Here is a 19802-nt window from a genome sequence, read left to right as displayed (position 1 = left end):
GATAAATTTTAAATGTTCGTTTTTTAGCAGTTTTGGTTTTTTAGTTTCTTGTGTCAGTTAGAATATTAATGAGTCAGTTATGTCAGTTAGAATATTAATGAGTCAGTTATAAAGTAATGAGGGTGTTATGTGTGGAGTTATGTTGGTCAGTTTTATAGCTTATAAATAGCCTTTGATAGTTTGTATGAAATGTAGATCAAGAGAAAAAGGAAAAGAGCAAGAAAGCAAGAATAAAAAAGAAAAAGGTTTTTTGTAGATACACAAGTATAATTATCTCTTGCATCTGTGTGGATATTCAATTCTAAAAGATTCTTTGTGCCCAATCTGCAAAAATGAAGTGGAAGACATGATGCATTTGTTGACCGATTGTTCTGTCATTATGGCTGTCTGAATTAGGCTTGCCCCTTGTTCTTGCAAGCTGTTTTTTGGGTGCTGAACTAAAGGACTGGTTAGTCAGCAATTTAAATCAAAAAAACTCAATTGTCTCTTGGCATCCCATGGGCCACTACTTTCGGAATTTCCTTTTTTTATATTAAAAACAGATATTATATTTTTAACCATAATTACACATATATTGATATATACTAATATCATTACAATATGAATATGTCAATAAAATAAGAAACGGTAATTATCAAAACAAGAATTTGGATTGAAATCAGCAATTTTAACCATAATACAAATTCTAAATTTCTAATATTATGGAGTAATACAACAAACAATCATCAAATTGTCATCTTCCCCAACTTCATGATATAGAGTTGAATGAAATTGACCATATACACCTAGGATTACAAGGCTTATGTCCTACTTCTTCTTTCATGATTTATTTATTTATTTTTGCTAAATTTAAAAACAATACATCATTGAAATAAATTCATAACAGGATTACATGGTTTCAATACACTTCAATGAAACCTTAGACCGCAAGTATCACCTGGTTTCATAACATTTTGTGAGACAAACACCGTTTAACTAAGGATCATATAGTTTCATAACAGTTGGGAGACAAACATGGTTTAACCATAATCGCAAGTGGGGTGGCTTTGGTGTTGGTAAATTCAAAGGATTCAGTCATATCAATAGGTTCAGTAGATGGATTTAAGATATCAAAGGAATGCAAAAAACTGGCCAAAGTGAAATGAACAATACTCAAGCCAAGGGACATTCCAGCACAAATCCTTCTGCCACTTCCAAATGGTAACAACTCAAAATGATGACCCTTAACATCAACCTCTTTGTGAGTGGTAAGGAACCTTTCTGGTTTGAACTCCAATGGATCTGACCAAACACTAGGGTCTCTGTGGATCTTCCATAGGTTTGGCATTAGTCGAGTTCCCTTTCTAACATGGTAGCCACCTATAGTGCAATTCTCTGTGAATTCACGGGGTGATGAGATAGTGGCTGGTGGATACAATCTTAGAGTCTCTTTAACTATAGCTTGAAGATATACTAGTTTATTTATATCTGATTCACTAACACATCTCTCTTTCCCAACATGTGTGTTAAGTTCTTCTTTAGCTTTTTCCAATGTAAGAGGATTTCTCAATAGCAAACACATTGCCCATGTAAGGGTAACCGCGGTTGTGTCAGTTCCTCCCACAATCAATTCCTGCAAATAAGTTCAACTCCCTTATAAGAATAATGCTGCAATACTATCTCATAAAAAAGAAATAGAAATTCTGGATTCAATCCTTGGCATAATAGAAACTTCCTCATTTGTTCACAATTTTGATTTTCACAACTGCTTTCAAAACTCATCAACTTCCAACTTATTACTTAGAGTTCATGTAGTATCACTTTTAGCCACCTAATGATTCTAATCAGAGATGAGTTTCACTGTGATAAAAACTTTTAAAATATATATTTCAAACAATCCACATCAATATAAAATTCTAATCTTTTATATACAGAGTATTAGTTTAATTTAAGAATCTAATTAATAACTTTTCCTGGTTTCTTAGAAAATAGTATATAATCTCAAGTTGAGTTAAGCCCCCACTAAGGTGTGACTAAATCATAAACCACAAATACACAAAATCTAATTTTAATATCTAGTTAAGTCATGAACACTCCTCTTTCTTATGGATTATCATATATCCTCTAAAAAGACTACATTTTCAATGGATAACCTCTCTAGAAAAACAAATAAAAAGAGTGGTACATTTTAATGTGGGAAGTTCAAAAAAATGGAGAAGAGAGAAGAAAATCTATGATTGTTTTATAACTTGTAAGGGACTACAAAGTACAATATACATACCAATGTTGAGGCTTTGAATATGGTATCAGCATCAAACCCTTCAATATTCTGTGTGTCATCAAGCACCGAAAGCATCACATCCATGAAGTCTCGATCACCTACAATCTCTTCACCCAAAACCCTCTTCTGTCTGTGTTCCTCTAACCATTCACTTAAAGTTTTGTCCATTTCCTTTGCAGTTTCTTTCATGGCCTTCTCATACCCTCCAATATCCAACCATCTTAAAGAAGGAACACCATCTGCCACAGTGAAAGTCCCCATCAAACGCATGAACTCCCATATATTCTTCAGAAACCTCTCTGCTTTATCATTGTTGGCAACATCAGTAGCACCAAAATACCTCTTACCAACCACCATTCGGAGAACCATGTTAAATGTTAACTCAGAAAACCACTGTTTCAGCTCCAACAACACGTAGTTAGACTCATTCTTTCTGCTAGTAGACCAAACACTTAAGAGCTCTTTAATCGAAGTTTGAACTTCGGACACGAATGTGACTTAATAGCTTGATTCTACGATTTGATAGAAACTCAGAAGTAACAATCTTACGTAGTTCACGCCAATACGGTCCATATGGTGACCAACCAATGAAAGCTTGGTTGTAAGACATGCATTCACCAGCAACAAGTTTTGGACGAGATGAAACGGCAATGTCGTTTGTGGTGAAACATTCCTTAGCCATTTCCCAGTTGCTGAGTACCAAAGCTGGTTTGGCACCAAGCTTGATGGTGAATAAGGGTCCATACTTGTCAGCTAAGGCACCTAATGTTCTATGGGGTGTCTTTGAACTATTCAACAATGGAAGGTGACCAAGTATTGGCCATGCACCTGCAACTGTTGGAGCCTCTCTATTATGAGCAACTTTGGAATGATGATACAGACACAAAAGCAAGAAGATTATTGAAAGGAGTACTGCAAGTGCAGTGGTGTTTAGGTAATTTAGGAGTGAATCCATTTTAGCTAGTTGAGGTTGAGTTGCAGATGGAGAGAATGTTTGGTTTGGATGCAAATGATCCTGAAGTTCCTCTGTTTCCTTTTATAAGTATAGATACATGTCATATATGACATCATTTTTTGGACTATTGTATTCATAAATTTTAATGACGACCCTTTATAAAATATTCACAAGTTTTAATAAGATTCTAGTGTTTAATGTTTTAAGAAAAAATATTATTATAAAGTATTACAATGTTCTAAAATTGGCAATAACATAACTTGATGTGCAAGGATAAGATGCTGCTCTCAAGGTCAAATTTGACCGCTTACTTTTGTTGACCTACAGAGCAATAGCTTTTTATGACTCCACAGAAATATTGTATTATGAACCAAGTGTTTACAAAAAAATATCTACTAGCTAGCAGACAATAACATGACTTGATGAGCAAGGGCAACATGACTTGACGAGCAAGGATGAGATAATTTAGCCCACTTGAGACAAAAACGGGACAACGCGTCTAAGAGTGTGATGTTAAGTGTCGTTCACTTTTGTTTTCAAATTTGGCGGCTCACTAAATATAAAATATTATAAAGTTATTATTATTTTTTGTGGTCAGATCTTTTTCAAAATGGATACTTCAGAGTTCAACGTCTTTCTCACATTGGTCGTATGTCCTGGGAGTCTTACAGTTATTCCAACTTTTATCATGTATTTCCAAACAGAAAAATCAAAGGATTCAATTTACAAAATGTTTAGGAAGAGCTTGGTCACAAAAAACTCGTCAACATCGGTTATGGGTTAGAATATATCTGATGAAAGGGACAAAAATTAAGATATTATTATTTTAATAAATATTTATAAATATATAGTTGTTCGAAATTATTCAAAATTATTTACGGATATATTGCAGTAATTCATACATAAATTAGACGTGACCATTCAAGCTTAAGTTAGGCGCGATTCACAAGGCATTCACATCTAATTTAGGCGTGACTCATCTGGTGTTGACACGTGGCATAAAAAGTCAACTTACGAACCATAAAACTTTGAAAAGTCATAACTTTTGACTCAGGTATCTAAATCAAATAATTTTTCTAGATTCACGAAATGACACATCATTTGACATATTTTATCTCTCACAGTTCGAATTTGCAATAATAGTATTATAAGAGTTTTTAAACCCATAAGCCTTTGAGTTTTAGTTTCGTGATTTAATATAAATAAATAAATAAATATTTGGTTTGTGATTTAAATTAAAAAGAAAATCAATTTTTTTATTTTTAATATAAAAAATAAATAAAGATTTAGTTTGTGATTTAAATTAAAAAAAATCTAAAAATTATTATTAATAAGGAAAACAAATTAAATATTTGATTTGTGATTTAAACTCAGAAATTAATTTGAAAAATTTTATTAATAAAGAAAATAATTAAATAAATACTTTAAATCTCTAAGGAAGAAGTATTTTATTTTTGAAAACCATACAGAGGCTATAAGCTTTCAAAGAATCCATATTTATGTATATTTTAAACTTATTTTTTATTATATTTCTGTATTTTACAATTCGATATAATTCACGATACATAATACGAAAAAATCGACTAAAATGATACACGATATGTATTGTGATTCAATAACTTTGTACACTATTTTTTTTTCAAACCCTTGGTAGAAAGTATATATTTTAATATGACATTAAGTATCCTTATTTAAATGGTGCAATTGAAGCAATAACTTGCTTATAAGTCACACCTAATTTAGGCGTGAATGAGTACAGTATATTTGTAATTAGGTTCAAAACAATAATTTTTTATAATTATTTATTAAAAAAGTAATATTTTAATTTATTTATTTATTTGCCCTCACGAAAGACTTATGAGGTGGATCAAAGGGCTCTGGCTTTGTTAGACATGTTAAAGAGAAGCAAAACTTTAAAGAGCAATCTGGTCTAACCTTTGAATGTGATTTGGTAGCCTTATTCAGTGGGGTCAATCTGGGCCGGTTCCTTGTTGGCCCAGTTAGTAAATTATATGCCTATTGTCCAGTCTATATACGTTGTTTGAGGTGGTCCTATTAATTACTTTATATTAAAGAAATTAAAATAAATTATGATTTAAAGTATATAAATATTTATTTTATAATACATAAAAAAATTAATAATTATAAGAATTAATTATGATAAATTTGGACTTACAAGACAACCCATATGCACAATGTTGTTAAAACGTAGAGTCTACGCTGAAACAGTAGAGGGAAGCAAAAACGTAAAATCGAGAAACGTAAACGAAACGTAAGAGTTTACTACGAACCAAAAAAATAAAATATATCCAATATATATATAACCAAATCACACCAATACATAAGTCATCACAAATTTAAGTGCAAATACTAAAGGAAATAAAAATTAAGTTCAAACTCAGTCATCATAATACATATTAAAATCAAAACACCTAGGTAATAAAATCATAAAAGATATCGGAAGAGTGACCATTTTGCCACGTTTGGCAAAAAAATTTACCAAACTGCCACGCCAACAGTAAATTTTGCCAAAATGCCACGCGGCGTATTTCGCTACACTGTGTAGCGAAATATGTTTGCAAGTAATTCGCTACACAGTGTAACGAAATATGCCATGTCAGGCTGCACAGTCAGCAAAAAATGACACGTGTCAAAGCAGACAGAATTCAAGCATAATTCAGGCCTAATTAGCGGTGGGTATTTGTTCCCCCAATCTAGGAAATGTTTAGCTTACACTTATAGTGATGGATATGAGCATACAACAAAAACAGTCTACAGATTAAAAAAAAAAAAACAATATATATATATATATATATATATATATATATATATATATAATAACAAAACAAAAATTCCTACGAAGATGATTCTACAAATCAACTAAAAATTGCAGAAAAGAAACTTGGTGTTTGAGAACAAAGGCTGGGTATTCTTGTTGATTGAATAATGGGTGAAGGGATACCTGTGCCGTGCGCGCTTTGGTCCTCCCTTTTGTAGCCTTCACTCCCATCTCTTGCATGCATGTGCTGAACCAACCTCTGTGAAATATCCATGCTGTTGGTGTCCTTCACCTTCTGGGAGAGGACCTCCTCCTTCCACAAGGGGGAACCCTCCTGCACAAATCAACATGCTTTTAACCTATTGGATTGGTGGTCCACTCCTCATCTGTATCATAATGTTAACCTATTGGATTGGTGGTCCACTCCTCATCTGTATCATAATGCAGCCTCCCATCTTCCAGTGGAAACATGTGAGCCAGCATTATCCTTGGCCCGTCAAAGGGATAGCCATAGCCGTGGTTGCCGCCGTTGAACCATATCACTATGTCAGATGTGTCATCTTCACCCTCAGTTTTGCTGAACGTGAAGTCTGTGACTTGTGACCAGCTTTTGAAGGCACTCTCGCATGCTTGCCTCACTACATCCATGCTCAACACTTGAGCACTTGATTTGTATGTGTATGTTAGAGCCTTCTTAGAGCCTTGCCATCTTGGTGATCATGGGAAGAAGCTATAGTTTGCAACCATCACCAACCCATTACGTTTATGGAGGCTCATGATTTCAATGGTTGCAGCATCCACCCATGATGATATTGATATTGATATCTTATATATAAGCATGGCCCAGGGAACAAAGCTGGAAATTTTAAAAGCTCATGCCATGATAATTGAAAACTTTTTTTTTGTGGAAATTGTTCCAAAGATATCCCTCAGCCGAAAGCCAACGACTAATCCCCTCAAGGCGGAGAGATCATTGAAAACTTTGAACATAAAGGCAACAACGAATGATCTGCAATGTTTTCCCGGACTGAAAGTTATCAGGAGAACATCATTATATTGATTGAAAGAAGATATTTAACTGGCTGCAATTAAACAATCAAAGTGCGGCTTCTTTATACGGTCCCCTGATCTCTCTTTGTATCCAACTATACCCTGAAGGTTTTTTCATTCCCTTTCTGATCATCAACTTCTTAACTTCTTCTACACACTCCCATTTATCCTTCAATGCATAAGTGTTTGCTAGAAGCACATAAGTTCCAGAATCCTCAGGGTCAATCTCAAAGAGATGTCTGGCTGCAGTCTCACCCAATTCCACATCACCATAAACCCTGCAAGCTGCTAATAAAGAACCCCAAGTTGTTGCATCAGCACTAGTTGCATTCTCCTTTAAGAAACTGTATGCCCTTTCCAGTTGCCCAGCCCTCCCAAGGAGATCAACTATGCAAGCATAGTGCTCAGGTAAGGGCTCAATACCGAATACCTCAGTCATAATCTGGAAAAACCTACAACCTTCTTCAATAAGACCTGAAGAGCTACATGCATTGAGTACACCTACAAATGTAACTTGGTTTGGCTTTAATCCTTCCTTTTGCATCTTTATGAAAAGATCTATAGCATCTTGTGATTTCCCGTGCTCCGCAAAGGCTGTGATCATTGCACTGTAATTATATACATCTCTGTATCTAAGTGTACCGAATTCCCTCCATGCTAAGTTTATATTTCCACATTTTGAGTGCATGTGGATCAATGCATTGGAAACAATATGCGTCCTATCTGAGAAAAAAGAACAATGGGTTCCAACCAAACAAAAGGACAAAGGTTAGTATCAAGCATTTCGAACCTAAAGATTTAGAATTGGCAAAATATTAAACTACAGAAAACCAATAGTGGAAGGACTTACCACAGCAACCCTCCTCGAGATGGTCTGTTAATGTGTTTGACATATTAATATCCCGAAGTTGTGCACAAGCTGACATAGCACCCACCATTGCGAACTCTGTGATTTTAGTCTTTGCTTGTCTCATTTTATTATACATGTCAATAGCTTCCTTTGCATATCCATTTTGGGCATAACAAGCCAGCATTGCTGCACAAGTTGATGCATTCTGTGGCACTGGTATCCCATCAAATACTCTTCTGGCTTCACTCACGTTACCCAACTTTCCATAACCAGCTATCATTGAAATCCATGTAACCTCATCCGTGTCATTCATGACATCATACAATTCCTTGGCAGCTTTCATATCACCACAATTTGCATATCCAGCAACCATAGTAGTCCAAGTAAAAGAATTCCGTTCCCCCATGTTATCAAAGAGCCACCGTGCATCAACCATCATTCCCACCTTGGAATACCCACAAATCATCGCCGTCCAGGCAACAACATCTCTATCATTCATTCCATCAAACACGTGGCGTGCATCACAAACACAGCCGAATTTCGAGTACATGTCCAGGAGTGCAGTTTGCACAAACTTGTTTCCAAGAAAACCTGACTGCACAACCCTTGCATGCACTTGTTTTCCTTCAGACATGGCAGGGACTCGCCCGCACGCAGTGAGAACTGTGGGGAAGGTGAACCCAGATGGCAAAACCCCATTTTGGTGCATTCTAGCGTAGGTAGAAATGCAATGGCGCAAATGGGTATGATGGAATAGGAACGCACGAATAAGGGAGGTCCAGAGAAAGCCATTGGGGCACTTTGGCATTGTGTCAAACAGTTGGTGGGCATAGAAAAGATTGGATTTTTCACCGGAAAAGTGGAGAACCCGGAGTAGCAGACTACCCAAGAAGTATTGGTAGTAATGGGGTGGTTGGTGAGTGAGGAGTTTGAGAAACAGAGCTTGGGTTTGTTTGAGATGACCAATGGTTTCGGCAGCATTGAGCAATTGTTTGAATGATGAAGTGGTAGTTCTCATGTTGAAATTGAGTCATTAGTTTGAGAGAGAGAGCAATGGCAATGAATTCAAACCTCCCTCAGTTTAGCATTTAAGTGGTTTTTTTCAAGAATTTAACTCTTTATTTTTTTTTAATCATTTATCTTTTCAATTTTGTTTTTCAATGTTTTTCCATGTTACATGAAATAACATTGTTTTTTGTAGAAACATAATTAAGTGGGTCTCACAATTAAAAAAAAAAAAAAATATTGACTCAGATTTTGATGTGTGTAACATGAGATAAGATTTTTCATGTAACATGGTAAAAACATTTTCCTTTTTTTATCCAAATTCACCTCTAACACCAATAAAATTTTGGCAAATATGTCATATTTTACACAGTAAACAATAAAAATAATACAGAGATAAGTGATTAAAAAGAAAAAAAAGAAAAACCAAGGATAAGTGATTAAAAAAAATAGGGTAACATACATGTTTGGACTTCAGCTCATCTTTCACACGAATTTGAGACTAGGGTTCTGATTTTGGAGATTTGGGTTCGGATTTTTCCAATAACAAAAGAATATATAAGTGCAATGATAATGATTTCATAAGATTAAGGCTTTAGAGATGATGGGATGAAATAGTCTCTTGATAGATTGGATTACAGATGAGAAACAAGAGAGGTTTTGGTGTAAAAAATGAGTATAGTTGAAATAAGATCGAGAAGTGTAAATATAGGATGTGTGGCGTGATTTAATCGATTAAATCACGGATCAATTTTTTTTTTGCGTATTTTCACTGTTTAATCGATTAAATATTGAAGTTAATTGATTAAAGTGAAGCAGGTTGGTGAATAGTTGTAAGTAAGGGACAAAATGATTATCAATTATTTAATGAGGGGCAAAAATGTCAAAAAAAACCCACATAGAGGTATTGTCGAAATAGATTAAAACCACAATATAACTGGAAATAATGTGATATTCTAAGTTATCAACACTATTTAATAATGATTAAAAAATTTAATAATCAATTAAAAAAGTTTAATAATCGGTTACACTATTTTGTGTTAAAAATAAATTCAATAATTCAATGGATCTGTTGATGCTAATGGAGTTTGCATTAATGCATTCGGTGGACTTTGATTAGGTGTCGAAGAAGCAACACTTTGTTTCTCTCTTCTTATAATCATCTATCAATGCACAATGTATATATATTAGTTTGTGAAAATAAAATAAGAAGGTAAAGATTATAGTAATCCCAAGTCTAATAGATAAGCATAAATTTAATTATGAATAATTTTGTAGTTAAAATTTATTCTAAAAATAAAAATATAGAAACATATCATAATTTTTCTAAAATTACGATATTATTATTCAAATTGTTTTTATAGTAGGGAAATAAAAAAGGAAAAATTCAAAAAACCCTGCGGTTTTTCCCCTTACATTTTTATTAATTACTTACCTCATGTGTTTGTTTGTTTTTAATCACTTATCCCCACATGCTTTTATTTGTGGCTTTTTTGTTGCTCAGGAGACAAAATAGACATATTTATAAAGGATTTATTTAATCTTCTAATTTCATGTTACACGATAGAAGATATTTTATGTTGTAAACACACATGTAGTGGGACTTACTATTTATAAAAAAAAAATATTACGATTTTCGATGAGTTTATAGAAGATAAAATTACTTTTACGTTACATAAGAGTAGTTTTTTTCATTTATAAAAGTTTCAATGAGATGGATTTGGATGGAAAAATTATAATGGAAGTAAATAAATAAAAAGAATAGAAAAATAAATCATTCTAACATAAATCACGTGAGCTTTTTGAACTTTTCCATAGTTTTCATTATTATTATAATATTATTTATCTAATATAAGATAGTTGCATGTTTAATACATTAAAAGAGGTACACATTAAAAAAAAATACTGGAAATTGAAGGAGTAATTGAGATGATTTGAGCTGTTGTATGTTACTTAAGATGAATAAGAATTTCTGCCACTATTTTAATACAGTGAAGCTCAAGCTTTTGGTAGAAATAGAACCTTTAAATATCGTTGTGGTGTGGTGAGGCTTGTGAGACACAAACATGGTTATGGATATCATGAAAATCTTGTATGTTTTTGTACCTTTGGTGTTGTTGTCGGTGAGTTCCCAGGATTCTGTAGTACATGGCAGAATACTGTCAATCCAAACAAAACCTGACCCAAATGATGCTGCTGCCACAGCTCGTTGGTTGATCTCTCAGAATTCCTGGGGTGTCTTGAGGTAGACTCTCTCTACCTGAGTTTTTTTTTTTTTTCTTTGTTCTTCGATTTGGTTTTTTTATCATGTTGATGCTTTCTTTATGATTGGCTAAGTTTTTATTTTGTTTTTTTTTTATTTTGGTGAATTGATTATAATCCGGTTAAGGATTATAAAAGTGGTCATGAGAGTCCAAATTCTTCACATGTTACATAATGAAAGAATACAAAATTGCCAACTTTGTTATTATAATTTATATTCAGTTCTCTTTATTTGATTTATCTTGTTGGAAAACTCAAACCATGTAGCTGAACTCTTCATTTCTTTGTTTCTTTGCAGTACTGTCTCTGCTGATTTGGATGGAGCACCCTTTGGGTAAGTATTTCCTCCTCTTATAATTTGATATTTTGTGCTATGAAGGTGTGTTCAAGCTGAATCAAAATACAACTCCTTTCTTCAAAGTTCAAAGTGAATCAGTCATGGCTATGGTTTACTGTTTATTGGAAAAGGGTTTTATTTAGGGGAATGTTACTCTTCAGCCGTAGGAAATAGAAATTATCTGTTGCAGTCATGTGCTTTTCAGGATACGGAAAAAAAAAATCTCAAGATACGAAACCGTATCCTGAGAAGCACGTGGATGTAACTTCTCTCCAATAAGAAGAAATTAATAACGCCCTTTATTTATTTGGTTTTGTATTTATTTGGTTTTGTGTTGTATGCTGATGAGTGATGCATAATGGTTCAGGTCAATAAAATAGGAATTTTATCAAGATAGTGTTAATCTCATTCTTTTCTTTAGCTATTCCTTTAACTTTTAATGCAACCAGCCTTCTGAATTAATTTATGTGCTGTACATAAATTCTACAAATATTTTATACACTTCTTGATGTCCATGGTTTTAAGCTTAGATAAAATAAAAAAAGGGCTTTCTGTGAATTATCTTATGTCATAACTGTAATCTTAAGTTTCCTCTAACCTTTATTTCCCAAAGTAGTCTTAAGTTATATTATCTATATGCAGGAATGTGGTATCCTTTAGTGATGGACTACCTAACAAAGGAGGTGGCATCCCATACTTTTACTTGACAAGTCTAGATCCAACGGCGAGAAATGCATTGAAAGACCAAAGAGCTTCATTCACAGTCAGTGAATACCCTCTTGGGACCTGTGGCAAGATAGACCCAGAGAATCCTACTTGTTCAAAAATTACATTAACAGGAAAGGTGACTGAAAAAATGAATTCTGTTGAATATGATTATGCATTAAAAGTATGATTTATATGCAGGAAAAATGAATCGTTATTAAATATAATTTATTTAGGGTAGCCTTGTTCTCAGTTATTGATCCACTTGCATCCAATGACTTACATAATTAAAAATTAGAGCCATTAGATATAAGTGAGATCAACGGCCAAAATTGAAAATGTAACTTATCACTAGTGTAAAATGATCCTAATCCAATTTATTTAATGTTTTAAATTATCATTGAAATGTTAAGATGACAACAAGAAGACAGGTTTGTGAAGCACTTTTGCATATCTTGATTCAGATCTCACCACAAATTTCCTGCATATAGGTGTAAATTTTGTTTTGTTTGGTGAAAGTACCTTGATAACCATATCAGAAAAAAAATGGTGACATAGTTCAAATTTTATGGAATTAGAAGTCTATTATTTATGGATCCGTTAGTTCCAATTTGTTTAGTTAGTTCTTCTTTAGAATACTTATTCAAGAAAAGGGAAAGGGGAAGGTTATATTTACAAACTTTTATGGAATTAGAAGTCTATTATTTATGGATTGTTAGTTCCAATTTGTTTAGTTAGTTCTTCTTTAGAATACTTATTCAAGAAAAGGGAAAGGGAAAGGTTATATTTACAAACTTTTTATTTACAAACTACACTAAGTATGACCGGTCATACTTCAAAGTGTATGACCGGTCATACTTAGTGTAATTTGTAAAAAAAAATTTGTAAACGGATCATTCTTCAAAGGGAAAATCATAAAGAAACTGCTTTTGGTTTACGCAGATAATAATTCTTGGGATTTGACAACTCTTCCTTTGCGTTTCAGCTGAAATTGGTTGATGAAAAGTTCAAGGAAGCCGAATATGCTAGAAATGCCTTGTTTTCCAAACATTCAGAGATGAAGGGTAATTGCCCAAAAAGCAATGAATTAGAAGCATTTATACTTTCCCTTGTCATGCCTTGCTCTTTATATACACATCGGTTGCTAGAATCTGATTCATTCCTTTTTGTTCTTATGATGTTTAACAGGCTGGCCTAAGGATCACAACTTTCAAGTCTTCAAATTAGAAATTGGAAATGTATTTTTAATTGATTGGTTTGGTGGTCCAAAACCTCTCACAGTGGAACAGTACCTACATCCTAAAATTGTACGCCTGTAGTAGTAAGGGGAGGGGGAAAAACCCCACTTGTGATGTCTAAAGTGTTGGAAATTAATAAAAAGTGTCATTTTGCTAATTCGTATTTGCTTCCCAACATGATCCTATCATATATACACAACAACCTTGAATGCTCTTCTAATTGCTATTCCTGTCGTGGGTTATTAGTAAATGCCAAAACGATGTACAGTTTTTAAAATTGTCACTGTTACACCCCATTTTATTGCCTCTATAGGAAAAAATGGAGATAGATGTGTATTTGTGACCATGATTGTTAAAATCTCGATTTATCATTACGATTTTATGATTTTTTTTCATCAAAACGATTTTACTAATATTCTAAACGCTTTTACGATTTTCTACGATCTTTTTACGTTACGATTTTACGTTTTATGATTTTTTATCCCTTTTCTAATTTTATGTAAAATCTCGATTTTAACTATCTTCGTTGTGACAATGTATATCCCTGCAAAAGCCCGGGTTTTTTGTATATTGATGTTTGACTAATGTACCAAAGATGTAGCAGTGCTACAGGAAAGAGAATTGCTGAAAAGAGGAGAAGAGCAAGAGAGGAAAGAGGAGACACAAGGGAGAAATGAGTCAATAATCTTCTCTGCTTTTCATTCCAAATGCACACCTATTTAATAGTAAATGTTTGTAACTGAATTACTATCAAATCACAAAGAGAAATCCTAATTATGTGGTAATGAAAATAACAAAAATGAAGGAACATATATTGTAGAATTAAAAACAAACACATATTGTAGGTGTGGCCATTGGGAGCATGTGCTTCTGTGTATAAGTGGGTTGCTACAAAAGACCTCAGTATTTATGCTCAAATGTTTTCAGTATGTTGGACGCAAATGCCGAAAGCATGTCTACAATGGCACTTTCCCAAATAATAATCTTGGATCATGGTTATTCCTTTCTCATGTGAAAGCATTTCCAGGCTTCACACTGTTGCAGAGGAAACAACATTCCCATAACTTAAAATAACATGCTACTAATGAAACCAATATGGTACCATCTGTAGCTGTCATTGATTATATTTAAGAAGTGGAAATGGAATTAAAAAGAATTATCCTAATAGCACCATGCCTTAATGGATTTATTGTTACAAATTTCAACACACACACACACACACACACAGAGAGAGAGGAATGCACCAATAGAAATGTGATAAAGCTGGAAACCGGTAAGCCTGATTATTTGGTATTTGATAGCAACAGGTTTAGATTATTGTCAATTCAACATAACATTTCCCATGACCTTTTTATCAATTTTCATTCAGAATACTTCTCAACAGAATCTGACGAAACACTACATTATTTAAAATTAAGGACGTATTAAATTCTATTTTCGCAGTGAAAATACATTCCAGTTGAGAACTCATCACTATTCATGACACTTATTCAATGCAGTTGAAGAAAATATATATAGAGATATATACATCATGTATATGTCCTTCCTAACACAGTTTGAAATCTTTTTTTTAAGACTACAATTGCAAATACCACTCAGCTTAACAAGTTACAACACAATAACTTACAAACTGATGCATCACAAGCTGTTTAACCTACAGACCCCTCTAACTTCAAGCTCATGAGTTGGTTCACCTCAGAGCCAAATTCATCTGGAAGCTCATTGAAGACATCACGGCAAAACCCAGAGATCATAGCAGCCATGGCTCTTTCATAGTTTATTCCCCTTTGTTGAAAGTAAAACAATTGATCTTCACCAATTTTGGATGTACTAGCTTCGTGTTCAATTCTTGCCGTAGGATTCTTCACCTGCAAAATAATTATGATCTAATTAGCAAAATAAAAGTTTCATTGCAAGTTCTGGTTTTCAGGAAAAATATAGAAAAAGGGGGAAGGAATGGGTACTAAGTCAGGGAAATCAACTGAACAAAAATAGTACTTTTGAAATAGAGGAGAACTAACTCCTTGCCCTATTACTGATGAACTCTTTCAAGTTTCAACCAGCAACAGGAGACCTAACACATTGAAGCTACCTTAACACTAAAGCTACTTTTGAAGAAGCTCCTATTAGCCAAAGGAAAATGGAAAATGGGAAGATCAGAACCAGGAGAACCTCTTGAAAGAGATAGCACGATTCAGCTGTTTAAGAAATACTAATATCCTGTAATAGAACATCCAAGAAATTATAGTTCTGACTTCCTCCAAATTTCCTTGGTTCTCCTGTTAGTGCTTCAGAATCTTCTTCTCAGAATATTTCTGTCTCTCATTCTCCTATTCCTAGTGACACTTCTTCCTATAGTCCAACTTCCTCTTCTTCTCAATATGCCTATGTTCCATCCGAGAGTCTAAGCTCATCCTCTCCTACTCGCTCTATTGTCACCAGGTCTAAAGCTGCCCATAGACCCTTGGCTTTGGTTACTCATCTTGAACCAACTTCAGTTAAACAAGCCTTGGCCAGTCCAAAGTGGCTTGAAGCTATGCAAGCTGAATATGATGCTTTATTATCTAATGGGATATGATCCCTTGTTTCTTTACCTGCTCACTGGAAAGCTATTGGATGCAAGTGGGTCTTCAAGGTGAAAGAGAATACTAATGCAACTGTTAATAAATACAAGGCTAGGCTTGTAGCTAAAGGATTTCATTAAGAACATGGGTTTGATTACAATGAAACTTTCTCACAAGTTGTCAAGCCTGTTACAGTTTGGGTGGTGCTGACTCTAGCTCTTACATATGGCTGGAAACTTTGTCAATTAGATATAATAATGCCTTCCTCAAAGGGCTGTTAGAGGAAGAAGTATACATGTCCCAACCTCACGGATTTGAGGCAGCTGACATGTCGTTGGTATGTAAACTCCACAAGGCTCTTTATGGCCTTAAACAGGCCCCTAGAGCCTGGTTTGACAGGTTAAAGCACTCATTGATCTCACTTGGTTTTCAATCCAGTAAGTGTGACTCCTCTTTGTTCATTCTAAGAGATAAGGCAAGGTGTGTCTATATGTTGGTGTATGTTGACGATATTATTGTCACCTGTACAGATTCTGAATATATTAATACTCTAATCACCCAACTGCATTCTACTTTTGCTCTCAAGGATCTAGGAGACTTAGAGTACTTCTTGGGTGTTGAGGTAATCAGGTGTTCCAGTGGAGCTCATCTTCTCTCTTAAGCTAAATACATTGGTGATCTTCTTGCAAAGGCTAATATGTGAGATCCTATGCCTTCTAGTTGCAAGATGACAAGGTATGGCTCTCATTATTTTGCTGACTATAGGTCAATAGTGGGGACATTGCAGTATGTCCCTATTACTAGACCAGAGATCTTTTACTCAGTCAATAAAGTATGTCAATATATGGGACAACCTCTTGAGGAGCATTGGCAGATAGTAAAGCGTATTCTTAGATACTTAAAAGGGACAATCACCTTTGGCCTATCACTTCAACCAGCCTCTTCCAGTCTCCCCTTTTCTCTCACTGGCTATTGTGATGCAGACTGGGCAAGTGACCCAGATGATAGGAGTTCCACTTCTGGTGCTTGCCTCTTCTTTGGACCAAATTTAATATCTCGGTGGTCCAAGAAACAAACATTGGAAGCTCGGTCAACCACTGAAGCAGAATACAGAAGCTTGGCTCTCACTAGTGCTGAGATTCTTTGGGTGCAATCACTTCTTAAAGAACTTCATGTTCCTTTCACCACTTCCAAGATTCTGTGACAACCTTAGCACCGTGGCTCTATCTCATAAGTCATAATCCAGTGCTCCATGATAGGACAAAGCACATGGAGTTAGATATCTTTTTTTATTCGTGAGCGCGTTCTGGCTAAAGAACTCATAGTCTTGCATCTTCCAGCAGTAGATCAGATTGCAAATACCTTAACCAAGCCCCTCTCTTCTGATCGGTTTGCTAATCTTTGGCACAAACTCAGGGTGCTTGACTATGCCCAACCACCTGAGTTTGAGGGGGTGTATTAGAGTGTATTATGTACTTCCATGCTGTTGTATTCATATCAGTAGAGTTTACTGTGTGCTTGGCGTTACAGAATATTTTCCCTTACTGTTAGCTTTCTGTTTCAGAGTTTGTTAGGTCTGTTAGTAGTGCAGACTCAGTGATGAGTCAGATCTGTCTTCTATATATATTGAAACCCTGTGTAACCTTTGTATTGTGAATTCATTCTCAAATTTACATGTCTTCACTCTCAGATTTCTCGTCTCCACTTTCTAGCTTTTTCTCTCACTTTCTCATCACTTTCTAATATCAAAGCTCAAACTTATTTAACAGCCTATATACCAAAATTATTAAGACTGCCACATACTGAAACAAGCATAAACAGAAATCTCAAATTTTTTGCAGAGTAAAAATTTATTAAATAAATAAAAAAGAAAGAACTTACCTGGATGTAAGGATATGTATTGGCAGCTGCTTTATCACCAATAAGCATTGAGTCACACTGAGAGGAGTTTCTAGCATTCTCTGCCTTTGATTGAACCTGAACAAGCCCTCTATAACAGTTCCTTGAGTGTCCAACTGATATACCCTTGGAGATAATCCTACTCTTTGTGTTCTTCCCCTTGTGAATCATCTTTGTACCTGTATCCGCTTGTTGATAGTTATTAGTCAAAGCAACCGAATAAAACTCCCCAACAGTATCATCTCCCTCCAAAACAACACTGGGATATTTCCAAGTAATAGCTGATCCTGTCTCCACTTGTGTCCATGATATCTTAGAGTGTGCCCCAGCACAAAGTCCTCTCTTTGTGACAAAATTGTATATCCCTCCATTCCCATCCTCATCACCAGCATACCAATTCTGCACAGTGGAGTACTTAATTTCTGCACCTTCAGCACAATACAATTCCACAACAGCAGCATGAAGCTGGTTCCTATCATAAGAAGGTGCAGTACATCCCTCCAAATACTCCACAAAACTCCTATCATCTGCGACAATCAAAGTCCTCTCAAACTGCCCAGTCTCCAAAGCATTGATCCTAAAGTAAGTTGAAATCTGCATAGGGCACTTAGTATCCTTAGGAATGTAACAAAAGGATCCATCACTAAAAACTGCTGAATTCAAAGCTGCAAAATAGTTATCCCCACTAGGCACAACTCTCCCCAAGTACTTTCTAACCAAATCAGGGTACTCCCTAATAGCCTCAGATATTGAACAAAAGATAACACCAGCTTTCTCCAAAGCCTTCCTATGAGTTGTAGCAATGGAAACACTGTCAAGAACAGCATCCACTGCAACATTAGCCAAACGGTTCCTCTCATTCAGAGGGACACCCAATTTATCAAAGTACATAAGGAGTTCAGGGTCAGCATCATCAAGGGAATTCAAGGTGGGTTTCTTCTTTGGTGCAGAGTAATAGCACATATCTTGAAAATCAATTGATGGGTATGTGTTGTCTGACCAATTAGGTTCCTCCATGCTCAAGAATTTTTCAAAAGCACTCAACCTAAACTCAAGCATCCAAAGGGGTTCCTCTTTCAAGGAAGATATCAACTTTATGGTCTCTTTGGAGAGACCTTTGGGAATTGAGAAGGAATCGATGTCGATGTTGAAACCGAATTTCTTGTCATAGTCACGATTGCGAAGAATCTCACGGATTTTTTCATCGGAGCTTGTGGGAGGAGAAGGAGAAGGAGAAGTGAAACCCACATCAGCACCAACGTTAAGGACCCTTGAGCTGTGTTTTTTTTTGGGTTTCAAAGTTGGAAGCTTTGGAGTTCGGAGATTTCGAAACTTGGAATCGGAAGAAGTGGGTTGATGAGAGAAGGTTGAGACACTGTTCGCAAGAAGACGAAGAGAAGCCATGGATGAGGTTTTCTCAAACAAGGAGATCCTCACAACACCAACGTAGGAGCAATTTTTTGGTCCAGATTTAATCCACATCAACTACGTGATTAAGTTGTCATAAAAATTAATGCTTAATAAGAAAAACAAAATCATTTTTTTGAATGCAAAGACGAAAATAAAAATAAGTCCACTATGTTATTTTTTAAGTAAATACATTTTTAGTCGTAACACAAAATACGGTCTCCACTTTAGTCCTTCACAAAAATAAATTAGTTAATTAGTCCTTAACAAATTTAAAGTGGACCCATTTAGTTGAAATCGTGGTCCCTTACAAATTCAAAAAAAATCCATAAAATCCATATTAATCTCTCAAAAGGAGTAAAATGGGTCCACCTTAAATTTGTTAGGAACTAACTGACTAATTTATTTTTGTAGGGGACTAAAGTGAGAACCATGATTTTTGTTAGGGATCAAAAAGAATATTTACTCTTATTTTTTAGATATTTTATGGG

The 19802-nt window shown here is 34.8% G+C and overlaps 4 protein-coding genes and 1 pseudogene across 5 annotated transcripts; 1 reads left to right on the top strand and 4 right to left on the bottom strand.

Moving 5' to 3' along the window:
- Window positions 1–707: 707 nt before the first annotated feature.
- Window positions 708–3249, bottom strand: LOC133314077 (cytochrome P450 82A3-like; annotated as a pseudogene).
- A 2966-nt stretch (window positions 3250–6215) lies between these two features.
- LOC133314087 (metalloendoproteinase 1-like) lies at window positions 6216–6642 on the bottom strand. Its single transcript, XM_061515530.1, has 2 exons — window positions 6399–6642; window positions 6216–6328 (listed from the first exon to the last, which is right to left on the bottom strand). Exons 1-2 carry the CDS (start codon window positions 6640–6642, stop codon window positions 6216–6218), a joined length of 357 nt encoding a protein of 118 aa, XP_061371514.1.
- Window positions 6643–7090: 448 nt separating this feature from the next.
- On the bottom strand, window positions 7091–8914 carry LOC133314086 (putative pentatricopeptide repeat-containing protein At5g37570). The gene is made up of 2 exons (XM_061515529.1): window positions 7895–8914; window positions 7091–7767 (listed from the first exon to the last, which is right to left on the bottom strand). Exons 1-2 carry the CDS (start codon window positions 8910–8912, stop codon window positions 7091–7093), a joined length of 1695 nt encoding a protein of 564 aa, XP_061371513.1. The 5' UTR covers window positions 8913–8914.
- A 1887-nt stretch (window positions 8915–10801) lies between these two features.
- Window positions 10802–13642, top strand: LOC133314085 (uncharacterized). The gene is made up of 5 exons (XM_061515528.1): window positions 10802–11144; window positions 11460–11495; window positions 12141–12342; window positions 13189–13267; window positions 13392–13642. The coding sequence occupies exons 1-5, from the start codon at window positions 10966–10968 to the stop codon at window positions 13520–13522; spliced, it is 627 nt and encodes a 208-aa protein (XP_061371512.1). The 5' UTR covers window positions 10802–10965; the 3' UTR covers window positions 13523–13642.
- A 1220-nt stretch (window positions 13643–14862) lies between these two features.
- On the bottom strand, window positions 14863–19374 carry LOC133314069 (UPF0051 protein ABCI8, chloroplastic-like). Of its 2 annotated transcripts, XM_061515508.1 has the most exons (4): window positions 18310–19374; window positions 18121–18246; window positions 17887–17970; window positions 14863–15309 (listed from the first exon to the last, which is right to left on the bottom strand). In XM_061515508.1, the coding sequence occupies exons 1-4, from the start codon at window positions 19306–19308 to the stop codon at window positions 15091–15093; spliced, it is 1428 nt and encodes a 475-aa protein (XP_061371492.1). In that variant the 5' UTR covers window positions 19309–19374; the 3' UTR covers window positions 14863–15090. The 2 variants fall into 2 exon arrangements, with proteins under 2 accessions (XP_061371492.1, XP_061371491.1); XM_061515507.1 differs by having other exon boundaries at window positions 17887–19366.
- Between the last annotated feature and the right edge of the window lie 428 nt (window positions 19375–19802).

The sequence above is a fragment of the Gastrolobium bilobum genome, unplaced genomic scaffold, assembly GCF_033153095.1.
Source record: "Gastrolobium bilobum isolate Gb01-03AN ecotype WA unplaced genomic scaffold, APGP_CSIRO_Gbil_v1 utg2368, whole genome shotgun sequence".
NCBI lineage: Eukaryota > Viridiplantae > Streptophyta > Magnoliopsida > Fabales > Fabaceae > Gastrolobium > Gastrolobium bilobum.
Note: the sequence above shows the minus strand (reverse complement) of the source record. Positions and strands in the feature narration are given on the sequence as shown.

Coding starts and splice junctions, on each gene's coding strand:
- LOC133314069 (XM_061515507.1), bottom strand. CDS start 19,308: ATGGCTTCTCTTCGTCTTCTTGCGAACAGTGTCTCAACCTTCTCTCAT. Junction 15,310..17,886: donor ATACATATCCTTACATCCAG/GTAAGTTCTTTC, acceptor ATTATTTTGCAG/GTGAAGAATCCTACGGCAAG.
- LOC133314087 (XM_061515530.1), bottom strand. CDS start 6,642: ATGGATGTAGTGAGGCAAGCATGCGAGAGTGCCTTCAAAAGCTGGTCA. Junction 6,329..6,398: donor GTGGACCACCAATCCAATAG/GTTAACATTATG, acceptor TGATTTGTGCAG/GAGGGTTCCCCCTTGTGGAA.
- LOC133314086 (XM_061515529.1), bottom strand. CDS start 8,912: ATGAGAACTACCACTTCATCATTCAAACAATTGCTCAATGCTGCCGAA. Junction 7,768..7,894: donor TCTCGAGGAGGGTTGCTGTG/GTAAGTCCTTCC, acceptor CTTTTTTCTCAG/ATAGGACGCATATTGTTTCC.
- LOC133314085 (XM_061515528.1), top strand. CDS start 10,966: ATGGTTATGGATATCATGAAAATCTTGTATGTTTTTGTACCTTTGGTG. Junction 11,145..11,459: donor AATTCCTGGGGTGTCTTGAG/GTAGACTCTCTC, acceptor GTTTCTTTGCAG/TACTGTCTCTGCTGATTTGG. Junction 11,496..12,140: donor TTGGATGGAGCACCCTTTGG/GTAAGTATTTCC, acceptor ATCTATATGCAG/GAATGTGGTATCCTTTAGTG.